This window comes from Ichthyophthirius multifiliis (assembly GCF_000220395.1).
Source record: "Ichthyophthirius multifiliis unplaced genomic scaffold scaff_1120509251026, whole genome shotgun sequence".
NCBI lineage: Eukaryota > Ciliophora > Oligohymenophorea > Hymenostomatida > Ichthyophthirius > Ichthyophthirius multifiliis.
The window spans coordinates 2423-20034 of record NW_004086272.1 but is presented as its reverse complement, the minus strand read 5'-3'; the positions used below and the strand labels follow the sequence as shown (position 1 = coordinate 20034).

The window sequence follows — 17612 nt, the reverse complement described above, 5'->3', positions numbered from 1 at the left end:
TTCCCAATGAGAATTAATGAAGCTGAACCTCCCTAATTTATATATATTTTTTAATATTTAAATATATACTTATATATACTTCATTTTCAAGTTACATTCCTTCAGCTGTAGGACAATTATAATATTTTCTAGTTACTTCTACTACATTTTTGGAAACTAAAATAGTGGTTTTTTTTCCTCTGTAAATTTTTGTTTTAAACAATTTATCTTTAAATTTAGCTCCATAAGATTTTCCAGTATCAGGATCTATCCAAAAACGCATAGATGAATCTGAGAAACCGAGTATATGTAAAATTTCATGAACAGTTGTTTCCAAATCATTTTCAAAAGTCGATGGATTTCCACCAAATTGTTCTATATTAAATAAATTAAATTTAACTCTTCCAAAAATAGGTTTAGTAATTCCTTGACTAGCTACAGCACAAAAATCGGCATTTGCAATATAATTACTATTTTCATTAGTATAAATTGTGTATAAATGTAAATCTGAATTAGGAACTCCTTTTATTTTATCATTTTAAGGAATTTATACATCTGCACAACTTATAGATACCTTAGGAAAAATGTTATTTCCTTTTAACGGATATACTTTCAAAAGTCTTTTGAAATAAAGCTTGGATGTTTCCATAAGATTTATTAAGTATTCTTTTTATTATTAGGTTATTCCTTAATTTAACATGGAATAATCTGTAGTTATTCTTATAGGTTAAGGCTTGGTGCCTGTTTAAAGAATGCGTTAGTCATGATTTGAATTTTCATAATCTTTATAAATTTTTTAATAATGATCTTGCATTTCTTTACTATAATGACTACATTTACAGTGAGAAACGGTCAATTTACATAATATTAATGTAAAAATTAAAATTAGTTTTTTTGACATGTTTTATTTATAATTAAATAATTCTTTATAAAAATATATCTTTATTAATATTAAAAACATTTTAAAAATATTAAATATTATTTAAAGATATGATTTTTAAAATTATTATTTTATTTTTTTTAAATCTAAATCTTAATGTAAATAAAATTAAATATATATTAAATTAAAAATTAAATTAAATTAAATTAAATTAAATAATTAAATTAAATTAAATTAAATTAAATAATTTTAAATAAAACTAATTTAAATAAAATAATTTTAAATAAAACTAATTTAAATAAAATATATAATTTAAAGACTTACTATTTTAGATTTACAGGTAAAAAATCAAGAAACCCTCCATAAATAAAATATTAGTAGTAACTATATTCAGGTTGATTTTTATATATTTAAAAAAATTAATGATTATAGAAAAAATTCTCATAAAATTTATAAAATATTATATGTGTGTATATATATTTATATTTATATATATATAAATATTGTTTTTTTCATAAAAAATAAAAAAACATTTAAGAAATAATTGTAGCTAATCATTGTAATTTCTAAAAGTTTAGAATGATATAAAAATGGAAAGTACATAAATTTAATAATCAAAAAAAAACACTGATTTGTATGATTTCTTATAATATATAAATTATAGAAATGTATTATATTTTATATTTAAATCAAAATAATAAAAAATATATAATATTTGTATAAAAAAAATATTTTGATTAATGTATATAAAATTAAAGATATATAAAATAAATTTGAATCATAAAAATTTTATTTTGATTTTTAAAATTTTATTTAATTTTAGAAAATTTCAAGTACAAAAAAAATTAATTAAAGCTTGATTTTAAAAAATAAACACGTGAAATAAAAAAAAGAAAATTCAAAATTTTAAAAACCGAATAAATATTATTATATAAATTTTATTTTAAATAATAAAAATTATTTAAAATAATATAAATAATTTAATTATATCTATATATCATATTTAATAAATAACCTAATGTGGAAAAAAATTTCATATAAAATTTTAATTAAAATAAAATAAATATTTTTTAAAAAAATAGTATTCAATATAATTATTAAAACATAATATTTTTGTTTATAAATAAAAAAATTATTTATTATTTAGATAAAAAAAATTGTAATAAATATAAAAAAAAAAATTATAATTAATTTTAAAGTTTTGCTATTTAAAATTATTTTTAAAATAAATTTAAATATATATTTTAAAATTTATTGTTTTTTATAAAAAATATATATTATTATAATTAATTTTTTACAAAATATATATTAAATTAGCTTATAAATTAATAATAATTATCTATGCTATTTTATTATATAATTATTATTATTTTTAAATTAAAAATATAAGTAAGTTTATAAAAATAAAATAATATTAAATACTTTTTAGTTAAAAAAAATATTTAATGTCTTAAATTATAAATACTTCACTTTTTATTTGAAATATTTTATCTTTTATTTTATTCTGTAATTTTTTTAAACACACAATTCCATATGTTTAAAAAAATATATACAATAAACTTTTTATTTATTTGCGTTTTTTCAAAATCATCAAAATATTAATATAAATAAAAAATAACCAATAATAAAAGTAACAAGTCATTAATAAATATTCTATTATTAATTACCATCTTAAGTCTAAATTAAAAATCTAGAAGGTGGAATCGTTTCACATTATTTAGTAGAATCATTTAAGTGATATCCATTATTACATTTAGTACATTAAATTTAATCACATATTAAACAATTACTGAATTTATTAATACATTCAAAACATACTTTATATTTAAAAAATTATATGTATATATAGTCTTAATAAAAACTATCTAAGCATTTAAAACACATTCCATTATAATTACAAGAGGTGCATCCCTTATTGCAAACAATAGTATTATTCACCTCAATAACTCTAATACATAGATCTTCATAATCATAATATTAATATCCAGGAAGACATTCTAAGCAACGAAGTGAAGTACATTAACTACAATGTTTGAATTTAATAGTACAACTAAGGCATTTTATATTTTTAATACTTGGATTATCAACCGAATAATCATAAAAACCATCTTAACATTCTATGCATTATCCAAATTAAGAACAATTCTTACATTCCTAAGGGCATTCTATTCCTGTATTTTCACTTGTAATAGGATTTTATATGCATTATTTTTAATTCTAATCTTATTGAAATCCAGTAGCACATCTATTACAATTAGTTTTGGTACATTTGTTACAATTTTTAAATTTAGTTCTGCATTTAACACATGATTTACTTTCTTAATCTTGATAAAATCCAGCTTTACAATATAAGCATTCTCCAGATTATGAACATTACTTACATCCCTCAGAGCATTATGTTTCAGTAATTTCACCTGTTGATCCTCCTGAAGAAATCGCTTTGCACTCTCTTTTAGTTGAATTTAACTAATATCCATCCATACATTTATTACATTAGTAATAATCACAGGATTGACAATTTAGATATTTATAAACACATCTTTAGCAATATCTATTTTCATAATAAACATAATAACCATCATAACATTAATTACAACCAATATAATTACATTTTTAACATCCTATAGAACATTCTTAGCATTTTTTTCTTCTGTCAGAATAATAACTAGCTTCAGGACATTCATCTACACAACTACCATCAATACTTACTAATTTACTTCCCTCACAAACAAAACATTATGTTAATCTATTAGGATTACATAAGGAGCAAAGTTAATAACACAATGTGCATTTTTAATCTAAACCTAATCTAAATCCATTAGCAGTATCACATTGTAAACATGTATTAAGATTATTTTATTAAATACATCCTAAGGAAAGCTTCTCACAAGCTTAAGTTTCTTAGTTTTTATAAAATCCAAAAGGACATTCACTTAAACACTACATATTATAAAAAAAAAAACTTTCTATACAAGTAACGCACAAAAGTTAATTATTTTTTTAACAAATTTTGCAATTTCCTTAACAGGTATTGGACCAAAGATATTCACAAATACCTAAAGTTTAATTAAGAAAATATCCTTATTCCTCATTACATTTATTTACACATTAATTTCCTTACAATAATGTCATAAACTAACATTTAGTACACTCAGTAGCTGATGGTCCTGTGCATCTAGAACAACTGCTATCACAAGGTTCACATTTGTCAGCCCTTCCGAATGAGCCTAAAGGACAATCTGATTTGCAAGTATTATCTGGGTTTAAATATTTGCCTTATGGACATGTGCCTTGTATACAGGTTTCATTATCAACTACTCCCGAGCAATTTATAGAACAATCAACTCCTCCGAATCCGGCTTTGCAGATACATTGACCGTTAACACAAACTCCTCTTAATGAACAGAAATTTGGACATATAGAAGTATAATTGCATAATCTTTCATAATCTTAAGGACATGTTAATTTACCTCTAGCTTTTTAGCCACTTGGATCGATATCCTTTTATATATTTTATTCTCCTTTTCCACATAAAACTTTTAAATCAATATCGGGGAAAATAACAGATATTTCAGAAGCATCGGAGGAACATTTGTATTAGTGACATCTGTATTCACTTTTATATTAAATTTTAGAGGAGGACTATGTAGCTGTAGATTAGAAGCATTTACTTTGAGTTGAATAATTAGATAATTTATCCTATTCTTGATTTTTATCATCTTCCTTACTTACACTATTAGTATTTGTGCACAATCTATTTTGGTAAAAGTATATTATAGGACATTTGTCTGCATATACTTCAGCTACGCCGACTCCGATTCCTTCATATTCAAACATACATTACTCTTTATCATATATTTTAGGATATTCAGGGTATTCAATTGTACTTTAGCAAGCGTTTACCAAAAAATCACAACCTTTTCCTTTTCCCCAGAATATATTATTGGTCATATTCTCATTTACTTCAGGGTAAAAGCCTGTGTCTTTCAAAAGAGCAATTGTAAATATTGAAAAAGCAGTTTAAGTATATAATTAAGTTCCAGTCATTATTTCATTATAAATAACAGTTCTTTCCCAATGAGAAGTATTTAAACGTACATTATCCTAATTCATAAATTAATTTTTTTAAATATTTAAATATATTTATTTTACATCATTTTCAAGTTACATTCCTTCAGCTGTAGGACAATTATAATATTTTCTAGTAACTTCTAACACATTTTTGGAAGTTAAAATATTGACTTATTTTCCTCTGTATAATTTCTTTTTTAATAACTTGTTTTCAAAGTTATCTCCATAAAAGTCTCCAGTATCAGGATCTATCCAAAAGCGCATAATTTCTCCTGCAAAACCAAGTATATGTAAAAATTCATGAATAGTAGTTTTCAAGTCATACTAAAAAGTTTCTGAATTACCAATAGATTTATTCATATTTGTTAAGTAAAAATTAACTCTTCCAAAAATAGGTCTAGGATCTCCTACTTCAGCAACAGCACAACAACCAGCATCTGCAATTACCTAACTATTGCTATCACTATAAATGATATATAAATGTAAATCGGAATTAGGAACTCCCATTTTTTTATCATTTTGATTAACTTTTATATCAATACATTTTCCATTATACGCCGAAGGAAAAATGTTATTTCCTATTAATGGATATACTTTCAAAAGTTTTTAGAAATAAAGCTTGCATGTTTCAATAAGATTTTTTATATATTTTTTTTATTATTTGGTTATATTTCCTTAATTAAGCTTGGAATAATCTGCAGTTATTCTTATAGGTTAAGGCACGGAACCTGCTTAAAGAATACGTTAACCATGATTTTATTTTACTCTTTTTACGTAAATTTCATGCATTTTCTAATAGTGATATTGCATTTCTTTACTGTCATGACCACATTTACAGTAGGTATGGTTCAATATACATAATATCAAGATAATTATTAAAATTAATTTTTTAAACATTATTTTTTTTTAATTTTTTTAATTATATATATTATAATTTCTTTATATTATATTTAGATTTTTTTTTTATTTCATTATTTTTTTGCTTTATTATGCTTTTTTTTAACTATATATGTAATAATTTAAATTTTATTTTTTCATATTGAAAATTTTTATTTCGTTTGAAGTTTTTTTTAATAAATTAAGATTTATGATAAAATTAAATTAACTTTTTCTTAGTTCTAAATAAAAATGCATATTATTTTAATCATTTTTTTTAACAAATATATGTAATGATTAAAATCATATTTTTTAATTTTAAAAAGATTTTTATTTCGTTTGACGTTTTTTTTATATAAATTGATAATAATGAAAAAAATTAAATTATCTTTTTATTGATTCTAAATAAATATAAAATATTATGTTATTCATTTTTTTATAATATATATATATTAAATCAATATAAATGTAAAATTATAATAATAATAAAATTTATAATAAATTAAAATAATAAATAAAAATATTATAATATAAATATTATTTTATTTGATCAGTGTTTAATATAGGTTAATTTTTTTATAAAACAAAAAAAATTGTTTTTTCTTATATTTTTGTTTTTTTAGAAAATAAAAAATATATATTAATTTTTAAAATAATTTTATATATATTTTTAAAAAATATACTTTTTAAACATTTTATATTTATATTATTATTTTTTTATTTTTAAATTATAAAGATTTCTAAAAATTAATAATCGTATTTTATTTTATATTAAAAAAATAAATATATTTCTTTTTAGTTAAAATTTAAAAATTATTATAAAGTATAAATAATTATATTCATATTTTTATTTATATTAATATAATATAATAAATATTTAATATTTTTATATTAATTAAAGTTTAAAAAAAATAATTATTTAATATAAAATTAATTAATATTAATTAAGAGAAATTCAAAATTATTTTATTTAATATTATAAATTTTTCATACTTATAAATATAATAATTTGATTTAATATAGTTATATATAATTTTTTTATTTACGCTTGTTTTATAATTAGTTTATACATTTTTTATTAAATTTTTATTGACATATTTTAATTTAAATAATAATTAGTTGACTAATTTAAAATAATATAAAAACCATTGAAATAAATTCAATAAAAATAAAATTTAAATATGTATTCTAATAAATAAAAAATTAATATATATTTAAAAGAAAATATTTTATTAAATTAAAAAAAAAAAAATAGATTTTATTTGTTTTATTTCTTCATAAAATGATAAAATCTATATTTCGGATGATTAAAAACATAAAATATTTTTTATTTTTAACTTTACATTTTTGTTTTTTTTTTAATAATTATTTTTTAACTTATTTTATTTTTTTGTAATTTATAATTATTCATAATAATTAGCATGAACTTTTAAATTTAATTCTAATTTATAATATCATTTTTTAGTTTCGTTTATTCTATATTTTTTTTATTCTTTTTACATTTTTTTTTTTAAAAAAAAAAACATTCATCATATATATATTTATATATATATATATATATATATATATATATATATATATATATATATAATTAAATTAATATATATTACCAAATCTTTTATTATTGTTTGTTTTAATTTTAATATATTAGTAATTATTATATTAATTAATGTGAATATTATCTTTTAAAATCAAGCTATTTAATATAAATAAATAACATTTACTTAATTTAATTTCTAAAAAATAATGAAAGTATATATGTTTATTCAATTAATACTAATATCTAAATTAAATATTTTATTTAATATTTTTTTTAAAAAAAAATTGATTTTCCATTATTTTAGATTTATTGATTAATTAAGATTCTTTAAATAAAATGTAAAATTGAATTTGAAAAAAAATACTATTAAGGTTTAAATAGTAATAAAAAAATATAAAACACAATTCAAAAATCTTTATATCTATATTTCTTAACGAAATAAATATAGATTTAAATTCCTTATATTTTTTTTTTAGAATTTGGAAAAAATATTTTCATTTATTTTATTTAATTTATCTATGTATTGTATAAATAGAAATATTTTAGAAAATAGAAAAATATGAAATGAAATTCTGGATAAGTGAAAGTATTTAAAAAAATAAAAATACTTGATATTTAATAAATGAATCTACAAAATAATACAAATAAATCTCAACTTCTAGATTTTTTACATTAGGTTAAAGATAATGATTAATTATATAATTATTATTAAATAGTCTATACATTTGTTATTTGCTAAATAATATATAGGATTAGTATTGTGATAATTAAAAAGAATATATATATTTTAATATATATAAATTATTTTTAAGTTTTTTTATAATTTATTTTAGTTTATTTTTTAAACAAATTATATTCATTTTTATTTTATAAATTTAAAAATATTTATTTTAGAATTTTCAATTTTATTGAATGAATAATTTTTTTTATTAAATTAACTTTTTTACTAAATAGGTTGGATTATTTTATATTCATTTAAGTTAAAAACATATATGAAATAAATTAATAATTAATATATATAATTTTTTAGTAAAATACTTTAAATTAATAATAATTATATTTTTTTTTTATTTATATAATAAATTATTATAAAATAATATATCTTTTTTTATTAAGAATAAAAATTAAATTTAATATTTTTATATTGAAAATTCATTATTTTTAATAATTTCAAAAACATATCTTTTAATACTTAATATTTTTTATAATTATTTTAAATATTAAATATAAAATTTAGGTTTAATTTTAATATTAGATTATATTTTAATTATTGATATAGGTTAATAATATTTATATACACTTTTTAATTTCTCTCTTTATTCTTTTTTATATTTTTTTTTTCATTAAATAAATTTTTAAATTAATTAAGAAGTTTGTTTTATAATTATTAAAAACTATTTATGATTTATCTTTTAAATATGTATTTCAAACATAAAAACAAAAGAAGATGTTTCCAAAATAAATGAAATGACATAATAAACTTAATTCAGTATATTTTAAATATTATTGGATCATTGTATAAATTGTTATAGTTGTCATTAAGAATAAATTAGTAAGATAAAATTATATAAAAATAAAGATTAAAAAAAAGGTTCTCGATAAGATTTAGAGATTGATAAAATATAATCTTAAATAAAATGTATATATTATATAAAATATTATTACGAAAAATAATATTTTTTAAATGTATATTATAAAGAAAATGAAATAATTTATATTAATAATTTTATATTTAATAATCTTATATAATTATAATATATAATAAATAATATTTAATACATTAAAAAAAAAAAATATACAAATAAATATTTTAATTTTAATGAAATTAAATAATGATTATATTTTTTTTTATATAATATAAAAACTTCATAAAAATTAAATTAAATTAAATTAAATTAAATTAAATTAAATTAAATTAATTATATTTATATATTATTTTATATGTTTTTTATTTATAATCTATATTATATATTTTTTTGTTTTTAATTTTTGATATAAAATAATTTTTTATTTATTATATATTTTTTTTTATCAATTATTTAAGAATCATTTAATGTTTTTTAATAATTTATAAAAATAAAGATCTAATAATTTTTATTATAATATTTATAATATATTATTTTCAAAAAAAATAATTATATATATTATATATTATATTTTATATTATTGTCTAAAACTAAAATAATATTTAAAAATTTTATATTAATAAAATGGCTTAATTGAATTTAAAATGGAATCAATTAACTCCAAATTTACATCCAGAAATAGTTTATTCAATAATTTAATCTTTTGATTTTCACACAATTATGCCTGTATAAAAAGCTTCTATTCCTTTATTTATCTAAAATTATGATGTAGCTGTTGAAGCACAAACAGGGAGTGGTAAAACATTAGCTTTTTTGCTTCCATTATTACATATATTAATTAAAAACGTTATAAAACCCAAAAAATACAACTTATATGGCCTTATAATGGCACCTACACGTGAATTAGCCATATAAATTCACGAAATTTGTTAAAAATTATTAGATAAAATATAAAATGTTCCTAAGTATTCACTTTAATTATGTATAGGAGGACATAATACGTAAATAGACGTTTAAAATTTAGAAAAAACTGGATGTAATATATTAATAGCATCTCCAGGAAAATTAAAAGAATTAATTAATTTAAACTGCGAATTTTTAATTATAAAAAATTTAGAAATTTTAATAATGGACGAAGCTGATAGATTAATGGACAATGACTATTATGAAGATATTTAATTTATTTTATAAAACTTACCAAAATAAAGAAGAACAGGACTTTTTTCAGCTACACTAAGTTCTACAAAATTAATAGATTTAATTAAAGTTGGAATGAGAAATCCTGTTAAGATTTCTATTAAAGTATTTTTTTTTATATATATTATTAAATATTTTTTTGTTTTCATATATATATACAAAGCCTGGAGGAGAATCTGCTGATAATTAGAATTATATTATACCAAATACATTAAAAAATGAATATTTTTTAGTTTAAAATAGATTTGAAAAAATAGGATTTTTAGTTAGTTTTTTAAGTTTATTTTAAAATGAAAAAATTATTGTTTTTTTAAATACTTGCGCTAGTGTAGATTTTTATTAAAAAATTTTTTGTTAATTTTCTATTACTAAAAAAATGTCTATAAGTGCAATCCATGGATAAATGAAATAAAATAAAAGAAATAAAATTATTTAGAATTTTACAAAAGCCAAAATAGGAATTTTATTTTGTACTGATGTCGTTGCTAGAGGTATAGATTTTGAAAATGTGGGATATATTTTATAAGTTGATCCTCCTTAAGTTTTTTTTTTTTTTATTTAAAAAAAATTTAATTTTATATCTTAGGATCCTAATTATTTTATACATAGAATAGGAAGAACTGCTAGAAAAGGAAATACTGGAAAAGTAATATATTTTCATAAAAAAAAATATTTGATAAAATAATTAATTTAGGCAATTATTTTAATTGAATAACACGAAGAAACTTTCATAAATTTTTTAAAATTAAAATAAGTAAAATATTATATTTAATTATTTTATTTTTTTAAAAAAAGGTGGAAATTAATTAATATAATAATGACTAATAAATTGATGTAGATCCTCTTAAATATGAAAAGTAGTTTATTTAAACAATGATTTAAGATAGAGATTTTATTGAAAAAAGCAAAAAAGCTTTTATTTCATATATAAGATCATATAAAGAACATATATGATGTAGATATTTTATATAATATATTTTTTATTTATATATATATTTAACAAAAAAAATAAAAAGCTTAAATATATATTTTAATATAAAAATTTGGATATTGGTTGGGTTGCAAGGTCTTTTTTTTTATTAAGATTACCAAGAATAAAAGAAATATTAGGGAAAAAAATCGAGAATTTCAAATAAAATAATGAAATTGATTTGGAAGAATTAAAATTTTAAGATAAAAATTAAGAAAATCAATTTAAATAAAAAGTAGAAAAAAGATAAATAGAAAGAATTGAAAAAGAAAAGAGAATTTAAAAGGAACAAGAAAAATTAGAAAAGAAATAAAAAGAGAAAAATTAAAGATAAGTCAGAAGAAAATAAAAAAGGGCGAATTTAGAAGTAGAATAAGACGATTATGATGAAGAATTAAGACTAGTAAAAAAATTAAAATAAGGAAAAATTTCTATATAGGAATATTAAGAAAAAATGTAATTACTTGAACCTGAAGAATTACATAACGTTTAATTATCGAAAAAATAGATTATATCAATTTCTGGACATAGAAAATCTAAAAAATGAATCATTTTGTTTGTTTGTTTTATAAATAAAATAAAAATATTTATATATAAAATTTTTATTTTATTTTAATTAATTCTTATTTTTTTGTGAATATAGTTTTATTTTTAAAATAATTTATTGTTTTAATTTAAATAATAATATAATTTATAAACTTGTTAAATATATTTTATAAAATTTTAATTATAAATATTTATAAAATAAAAAAATAGTTTTTATAATATATATAAAAATATTGGAAATTTTGGCCTTTAAAATAATAGCAATTTTTAAGGCTATCATATTGTAACTTGCTTTTAAATAAATAAAATTTATAAATAGTAAAATTCGATTAAAAAATAAGAATAAAGCAATCTATTTACCATAAAAAAAAGCCTAAAAGTATTTTATAAAATATTTTGAGTAATATATTTTTTTAAATTTAACAAATAATTAAAATATTATAAATAACATTAAAGTTTATTTAAAATAAAGATAAAAAACTATTTATAATATTTATCTAAAAATAAAAGAATTAAAAAAAAATTAGACACATATATATAAATTTTAATAATTAAAAATATTAAATGAATTTGTATTAATAATTTTCAAAATATATATTTTTGATTTAATATTTATTATGATTTATAAATAAATAAAATATTTATTAATTTATTATTAAAAAAATTATAATTATATTAAAATATCTCTTTATATTGAAATTTATATTTAAAAAACTAATAATTAAAAACTAATAAATACATATAAATTAGTAAAAAATAAATATTAATTAATTAAATTTATATAAAAGCTATAATAAAAAAAATATATTATATATAAACATAATAATATAATAATAATCTTTTAATTTGCTATTTTTGTAAACAATCAGTAGATTAGGCAAACAAACAAACAAAAATTTAAAGATTCATTAATAACTATTTAAATATTTACCAGATACTGAAAATACTTTATATCCTATAGGGTATTCATTATCGATAATTTATTAACGTTATTTCGCTAAATCATAATATAAATAACCAGTATGACATTTAGTACAGATAATTTTACTAAATCTTTTACAATTAATGAATTTAATACAGCAGATAACATATAATTTATATAGATTAGCTTGATAATAATAATAAAAATATTGTAAAAATTAATAATGATGTATTATAAATATATTTAATCTTTTAATTAAAATATATTGGTAATTATTATTTATACATAAATTTTAATAAATAATTTGAATTTATAAATATACTTATATAAAATAATAAATAAAAAGAAAATATTATAATTTATAATATAAATAAGAATATTTAGCTAAAATGCATTTTAAGAAAAACACAAAAACGATCCAGATAAATGAATAAATGTTTGCTTTAGGTTTACATGTGTTTTACCAACGTATAAAATATAATTAATTATAATATTCTATAATATTCCACTAATATAATAAATATTAAAATTAGTCAATAAAATTTATTTTTTAATAAAATACTTTAAATAATAATTAATTTAATACTATAATTTTATAAAAGCCTCAAATCTAAATAAAATAAAGAAAGAACTTATATATTTTTAATTTCAGATATGTTAAATTAAAAAAAAATAAAAAAATAGATAGATAAAAGCAACAACAAAAAATTAAATATATAATTTACCAAAATTCCTAAATAACTATTTTATTATTAATTATTGCCTTAAGCCTAAAAATTTATAAGTAGAGATTATTTTGCATTATTTTAAAGACTCATCTTAAAAATATCTATTAAGTGTATTAAATTGAATCATATTATAGGGATTGACTAATGTATTTAAAATATATTTTATATTTTTAACTTTTAATATAAATATGATCTTAATAATGATTCAGCTAACATATTATACACATTCCATTTGTATCACATGTGGAATATCTATTATAATACTAATTTTTCCTTTAATAATATTCTAATTCATTTAAAAATTAATAAAATTAATATAAATGAAAATAAATATAACAACAAAAGTTAATTAGAAAATAAGAAATAAAAAATTCTATATACCACAAAACAAATTACAAATTATATTATAAAATTAGATTTTAAGTATTAAAATTATTAAATTCAACAAAAAAGTAAAAATGTTTTAAATATATATATTTTTTTTGGAAAATAATTATAAAAAATATTAAAATATAATTTTTAGTAAAATAGATAAAATAAATAATTACTTTAAATTGTTTTAGAAAAAGTAAAATATGAATAAATTATAAAGATATTAAAATATAGAATAAATTAATTGAATTTTTTTTAATGATAAAAATAAAAAAAAATTAAAATAATAAATTTTTTCTTTTAAATTAATAATAATAAGTTCGAAATTTTTTTAAGTTAAATTTTTATTTAAAAAATTAAAAAAAAAACTTTGTAAAATAAAATCTAAAAATTCAAAATTCAAAAAAGTCAATAAATATTTGATTTCTAATTATAATAAAAGAAAAATTAATAAATAGAATAAATCTAGATTTAATATTATATAAATAAACATATATTAAAAATATAAAATAATAAATTAAATAAAAATATATTTAAAAAAAAAAAATTAAATAATAAATTTTTATAATTTAAAAAAAATTATATATTTATTATTAATTTGATAATATATTTTTATATAAAAAAAAATTATAGTTTATATTAAATTTTCTTGATATAAATTTTATTTAAAAATTCTATAATTTTAATTTACAATTCATATTTTTATTATAAAATATTTAGTTTTAAATAGAATAATAATCTCAACTTATATTTATTATTAAATTCAATTTATAAAAAATTAAAAATCAATATTTTGTAAAAATAAATATTAAATGATATATAAAGGTAATATATGGTTTTTTTTAAAAAAATAAAAATATTCTATTGTATAATTAAATATATATATACTAAAATATACTTTTTCTTGCTTTTTTTCAAAATTATCACAATAATAATCCAAAAAAAACATAATTAACAATAAAAATAACGAGTCCTTAGTAACTATTTGTTTATTAATTATCAGCTTAAGCCTAAAGTAAAAATCTAGAAGACAAGCATTCTCCAGATTAAGAACATTTCTTACATCCATCAGGGCATTTTATTTCAGATTCTCCTGAAGAATTTTCTTTACATGTTTTATTTTCATTATCAAAATAATAACCATCATCATCACAAGCGAAACATAAAGATAAATTATTAGGATCACATTAGGAGCAAGGTGACTAACATAAAGTGCATTTCTTATCTAAAGTCATTCTAAATCCATTAGTAGTATCGCATTGAGAACATGTATTAGGATTGTTTTATTAAATACATCCTTATGAAAGCTTCTCACAATTCTAAGTTTTTTAGTTTTCGAAAAATCCATTAGGACATTCACTTAAGCACTACTTATTATCGTCATTATAATAAAAGCCTCTTTTGCAAATAATGCACATATTTTAATTACTTTTTTAACAAATTTAGCAATTTCCTTCACAAATATTTGACATAAGATATTCGCAAATACCCGAATCATAATTAGGAAAATATCCTTGTTTTTCATCACATTTATTGACACACTAGTTTTTTTACAATAATGTCATAAATTAGCATTAAGTGCACTCATTAGCTGATGGTCCTTTACATCTAGAACAATTTCTATTACATGGTTTACATATTCCAGCCTTTCCGAATGAACCTGAAGGACAATCTGATTTACAAGTATTATCTGGGTTTAAGAATTTACCTTAAGGACATTATCCTTCTAAACAAGTATTATTATCGACTACTCCGGAGCATTCTATGGAACAATCAACTCCTCCAAATCCGTCTTAGCAGATGCATTGACCGTTTACACAAACTCCTTTTTAGGAACAAAAATTTGGACATATAGGTGCATAATTACAAAATCTTTCATAATCTTAAGGACATGTTAATTTACCTTAAGCTTTTAGGCCACTTGGATCGATATCCTTTTATATATTTTATTCCCCTTTTCCACATAAAACTTATAAATCAATCTCGGGGAAAATAACAGTTATTTGAGATGCATCTGAGGAACATTAGAATTAATGGCATCTGGATACATCTGGATACTAATTCGTAGATGAGGACTTTGTAGCTGTAGATTTGAAGCATTTACTTTGAGTTGAATAATTAGATAATTTATCCTATTCTTTTTCTCTTACATCTTAATCACTTACAATATTCGGATTTGTGCACAATCTATCATTATAAAAGCCTAATACAATATTACATTTGTTTATTTCTTAGAATATAGGAATACCAATTCTTTCATAATCAAATGAACATTACTCTTTATCAACTAATTGAGGATATTCATCGTATTAAATTTTACTTTAGCAAGTGTTTTCTAAGAAATCGCAACCTTTTCCTTTACCCCAGAATATTTTCTCAGCCATATTCTCATTTACTTCAGCATAAAAGCCTGTGTCTTTCAAAGCAGCAATTGTAAATATAGAAAAAACACTGTCAGTCTATACTTTATTTTTATTCATAATTTCATTATAAAGAATACTTAAGTCCCAACGAAAATCGAATTGTTTTTAAAATTACTAATTTATATAATATTTTTTTAATAAATATATATAATATATATATAATATATATATATATATATATATATATATATATATATATATATATATATATATATATTACTTCATTTTAAATTTTCATTCCTTCAGCTGTAGCACAATTATAATATTTTCTTGTAAATTCTACTATGTTTTTGGAAGTTAAAATTTCTATTGTTTCTTCTTTTTTTTTTTTTCTTGTTCTTGTACTTGCTCTTGTTCTTGTTATTTTTCCTTTTCGATTTTTTTTTTCCTTAAAATTTTAGAAAGGTTTTCTTTACCATATTTTTCTCTAGTTTAAGGATCTATCCAATTGTACATACCGAGTTTTGAGACACCAAGTATATTTAAAATTTCACGATAAGTTTCTTTCAAATTTTTCTAGAAATCTGTTGTTTCTCCACTTATATTTGATAAGTTATAACTAATGTATCCGAAAATAGGTCTAATGATTCCTTATTAAGCAAGAGCACAATAATTAGCAATTACAGTTTATTAATCATTTGGTTAATTTTAATAAATGACATATATATGTAAATCAGAATTAGGAATTCCGACTGAAAAATGTTAGGAAGGAACGTCATATTTAATACATTTACCATTATACATCGAAGGAAAAACATTATTTTCTTTTAAAGGTTATACTTTCAGTAGTTTTTAGAAATAAAGTTAGGATATTTCCATAAGATTTATTAAGTAGCTTCTTTATTATTCGGTTACATCTTAATTATTCAACATGGAGTAATCCATAGTTATTCTTATAGGTTTAGATTCGGTATCTGTTTAAAGAATACGTTAGTCATAGTTTGATTTTTCCATTTTTTTCTAAGTTTCGTGAATTTTCTCATATTAATCTTGCATTTCTTTACTATCATGACTATATTTATTGTGAGAATGGATAAATTTACCAAATATTAAGATACTTATTAAAATCAGTATTCTAAGCATTTTTATTTTATTTTTAAGATTAATTATTATAATAATTACTCATAATATAATTTGTATTTATATTATATTTATTTTCTATAATTTCATAATATATATGAAAATATTTTTAAAGATATTTATCTTTATTGGGGAATTTTTTTATTTTAATTCATTAGATGCTTTTTTTTTGATAAATTAAGATTTATAATAAATATAAAAAAAAAAATTGTATGGTTATAAATAATAAAAAATATAATTTAATTATTAATTATATTTAATATTAAATAAAATTTATTTAAAATCATTATTATTTATTTAAAAAAATATATATATATAATTAATTTTTTTTGTATATATAAATGAATAATATATTAAAATATATATTAATTTATTATATAATTTATTTAGATTTTAATAAATTATATGATTATAAATGTATAGAAATTAATTAATTATTAAT

At 17.2% G+C, this 17612-nt stretch overlaps 3 protein-coding genes across 3 annotated transcripts, besides 23 other annotated features; 1 reads left to right on the top strand and 2 right to left on the bottom strand. All coding sequences in view use genetic code 6, as the record gives it.

Moving 5' to 3' along the window:
- Positions 1-999: 999 nt before the first annotated feature.
- Positions 1000-1104: a microsatellite.
- Positions 1019-1129: a microsatellite.
- Positions 1025-1138: a microsatellite.
- Positions 1025-1165: a microsatellite.
- Positions 1026-1102: a microsatellite.
- A 430-nt stretch (positions 1166-1595) lies between the features above and the next one.
- Positions 1596-1628: a microsatellite.
- Positions 1629-1790: 162 nt separating this feature from the next.
- Positions 1791-1831: a microsatellite.
- Positions 1798-1843: a microsatellite.
- A 222-nt stretch (positions 1844-2065) lies between these two features.
- Positions 2066-2110: a microsatellite.
- Positions 2111-2512: 402 nt separating this feature from the next.
- IMG5_131200 (leishmanolysin family protein, putative) lies at positions 2513-5437 on the bottom strand (the record flags this gene model as incomplete). The annotated part of the gene is made up of 3 exons (XM_004032008.1): positions 2513-3799; positions 3965-4963; positions 5012-5437. Coding segments are annotated over 3 exons (2712 nt in total), but the record flags the coding sequence as incomplete, so codon positions are not given.
- Positions 5438-5924: 487 nt separating this feature from the next.
- Positions 5925-6255: a microsatellite.
- Positions 6256-6268: 13 nt separating this feature from the next.
- Positions 6269-6337: a microsatellite.
- Positions 6278-6335: a microsatellite.
- Positions 6301-6343: a microsatellite.
- Positions 6344-7337: 994 nt separating this feature from the next.
- Positions 7338-7396: a microsatellite.
- Positions 7397-9052: 1656 nt separating this feature from the next.
- Positions 9053-9093: a microsatellite.
- Positions 9094-9218: 125 nt separating this feature from the next.
- Positions 9219-9265: a microsatellite.
- Positions 9266-9268: 3 nt separating this feature from the next.
- Positions 9269-9323: a microsatellite.
- Positions 9324-9556: 233 nt separating this feature from the next.
- IMG5_131190 (hypothetical protein) lies at positions 9557-11083 on the top strand (the record flags this gene model as incomplete). Its single annotated transcript, XM_004032007.1, has 4 exons — positions 9557-10169; positions 10300-10670; positions 10716-10883; positions 10925-11083. 4 exons carry the CDS (start codon positions 9557-9559, stop codon positions 11081-11083), a joined length of 1311 nt encoding a protein of 436 aa, XP_004032055.1.
- Positions 10529-10558: a microsatellite.
- A 1182-nt stretch (positions 11084-12265) lies between the features above and the next one.
- Positions 12266-12329: a microsatellite.
- A 1849-nt stretch (positions 12330-14178) lies between these two features.
- Positions 14179-14227: a microsatellite.
- Positions 14214-14312: a microsatellite.
- Positions 14313-14324: 12 nt separating this feature from the next.
- Positions 14325-14374: a microsatellite.
- Positions 14375-14501: 127 nt separating this feature from the next.
- On the bottom strand, positions 14502-16459 carry IMG5_131180 (leishmanolysin family protein, putative; the record flags this gene model as incomplete). The annotated part of the gene is made up of 2 exons (XM_004032006.1): positions 14502-16204; positions 16311-16459. Coding segments are annotated over 2 exons (1761 nt in total), but the record flags the coding sequence as incomplete, so codon positions are not given.
- Positions 16232-16307: a microsatellite.
- Positions 16460-17612: the final 1153 nt, after the last annotated feature.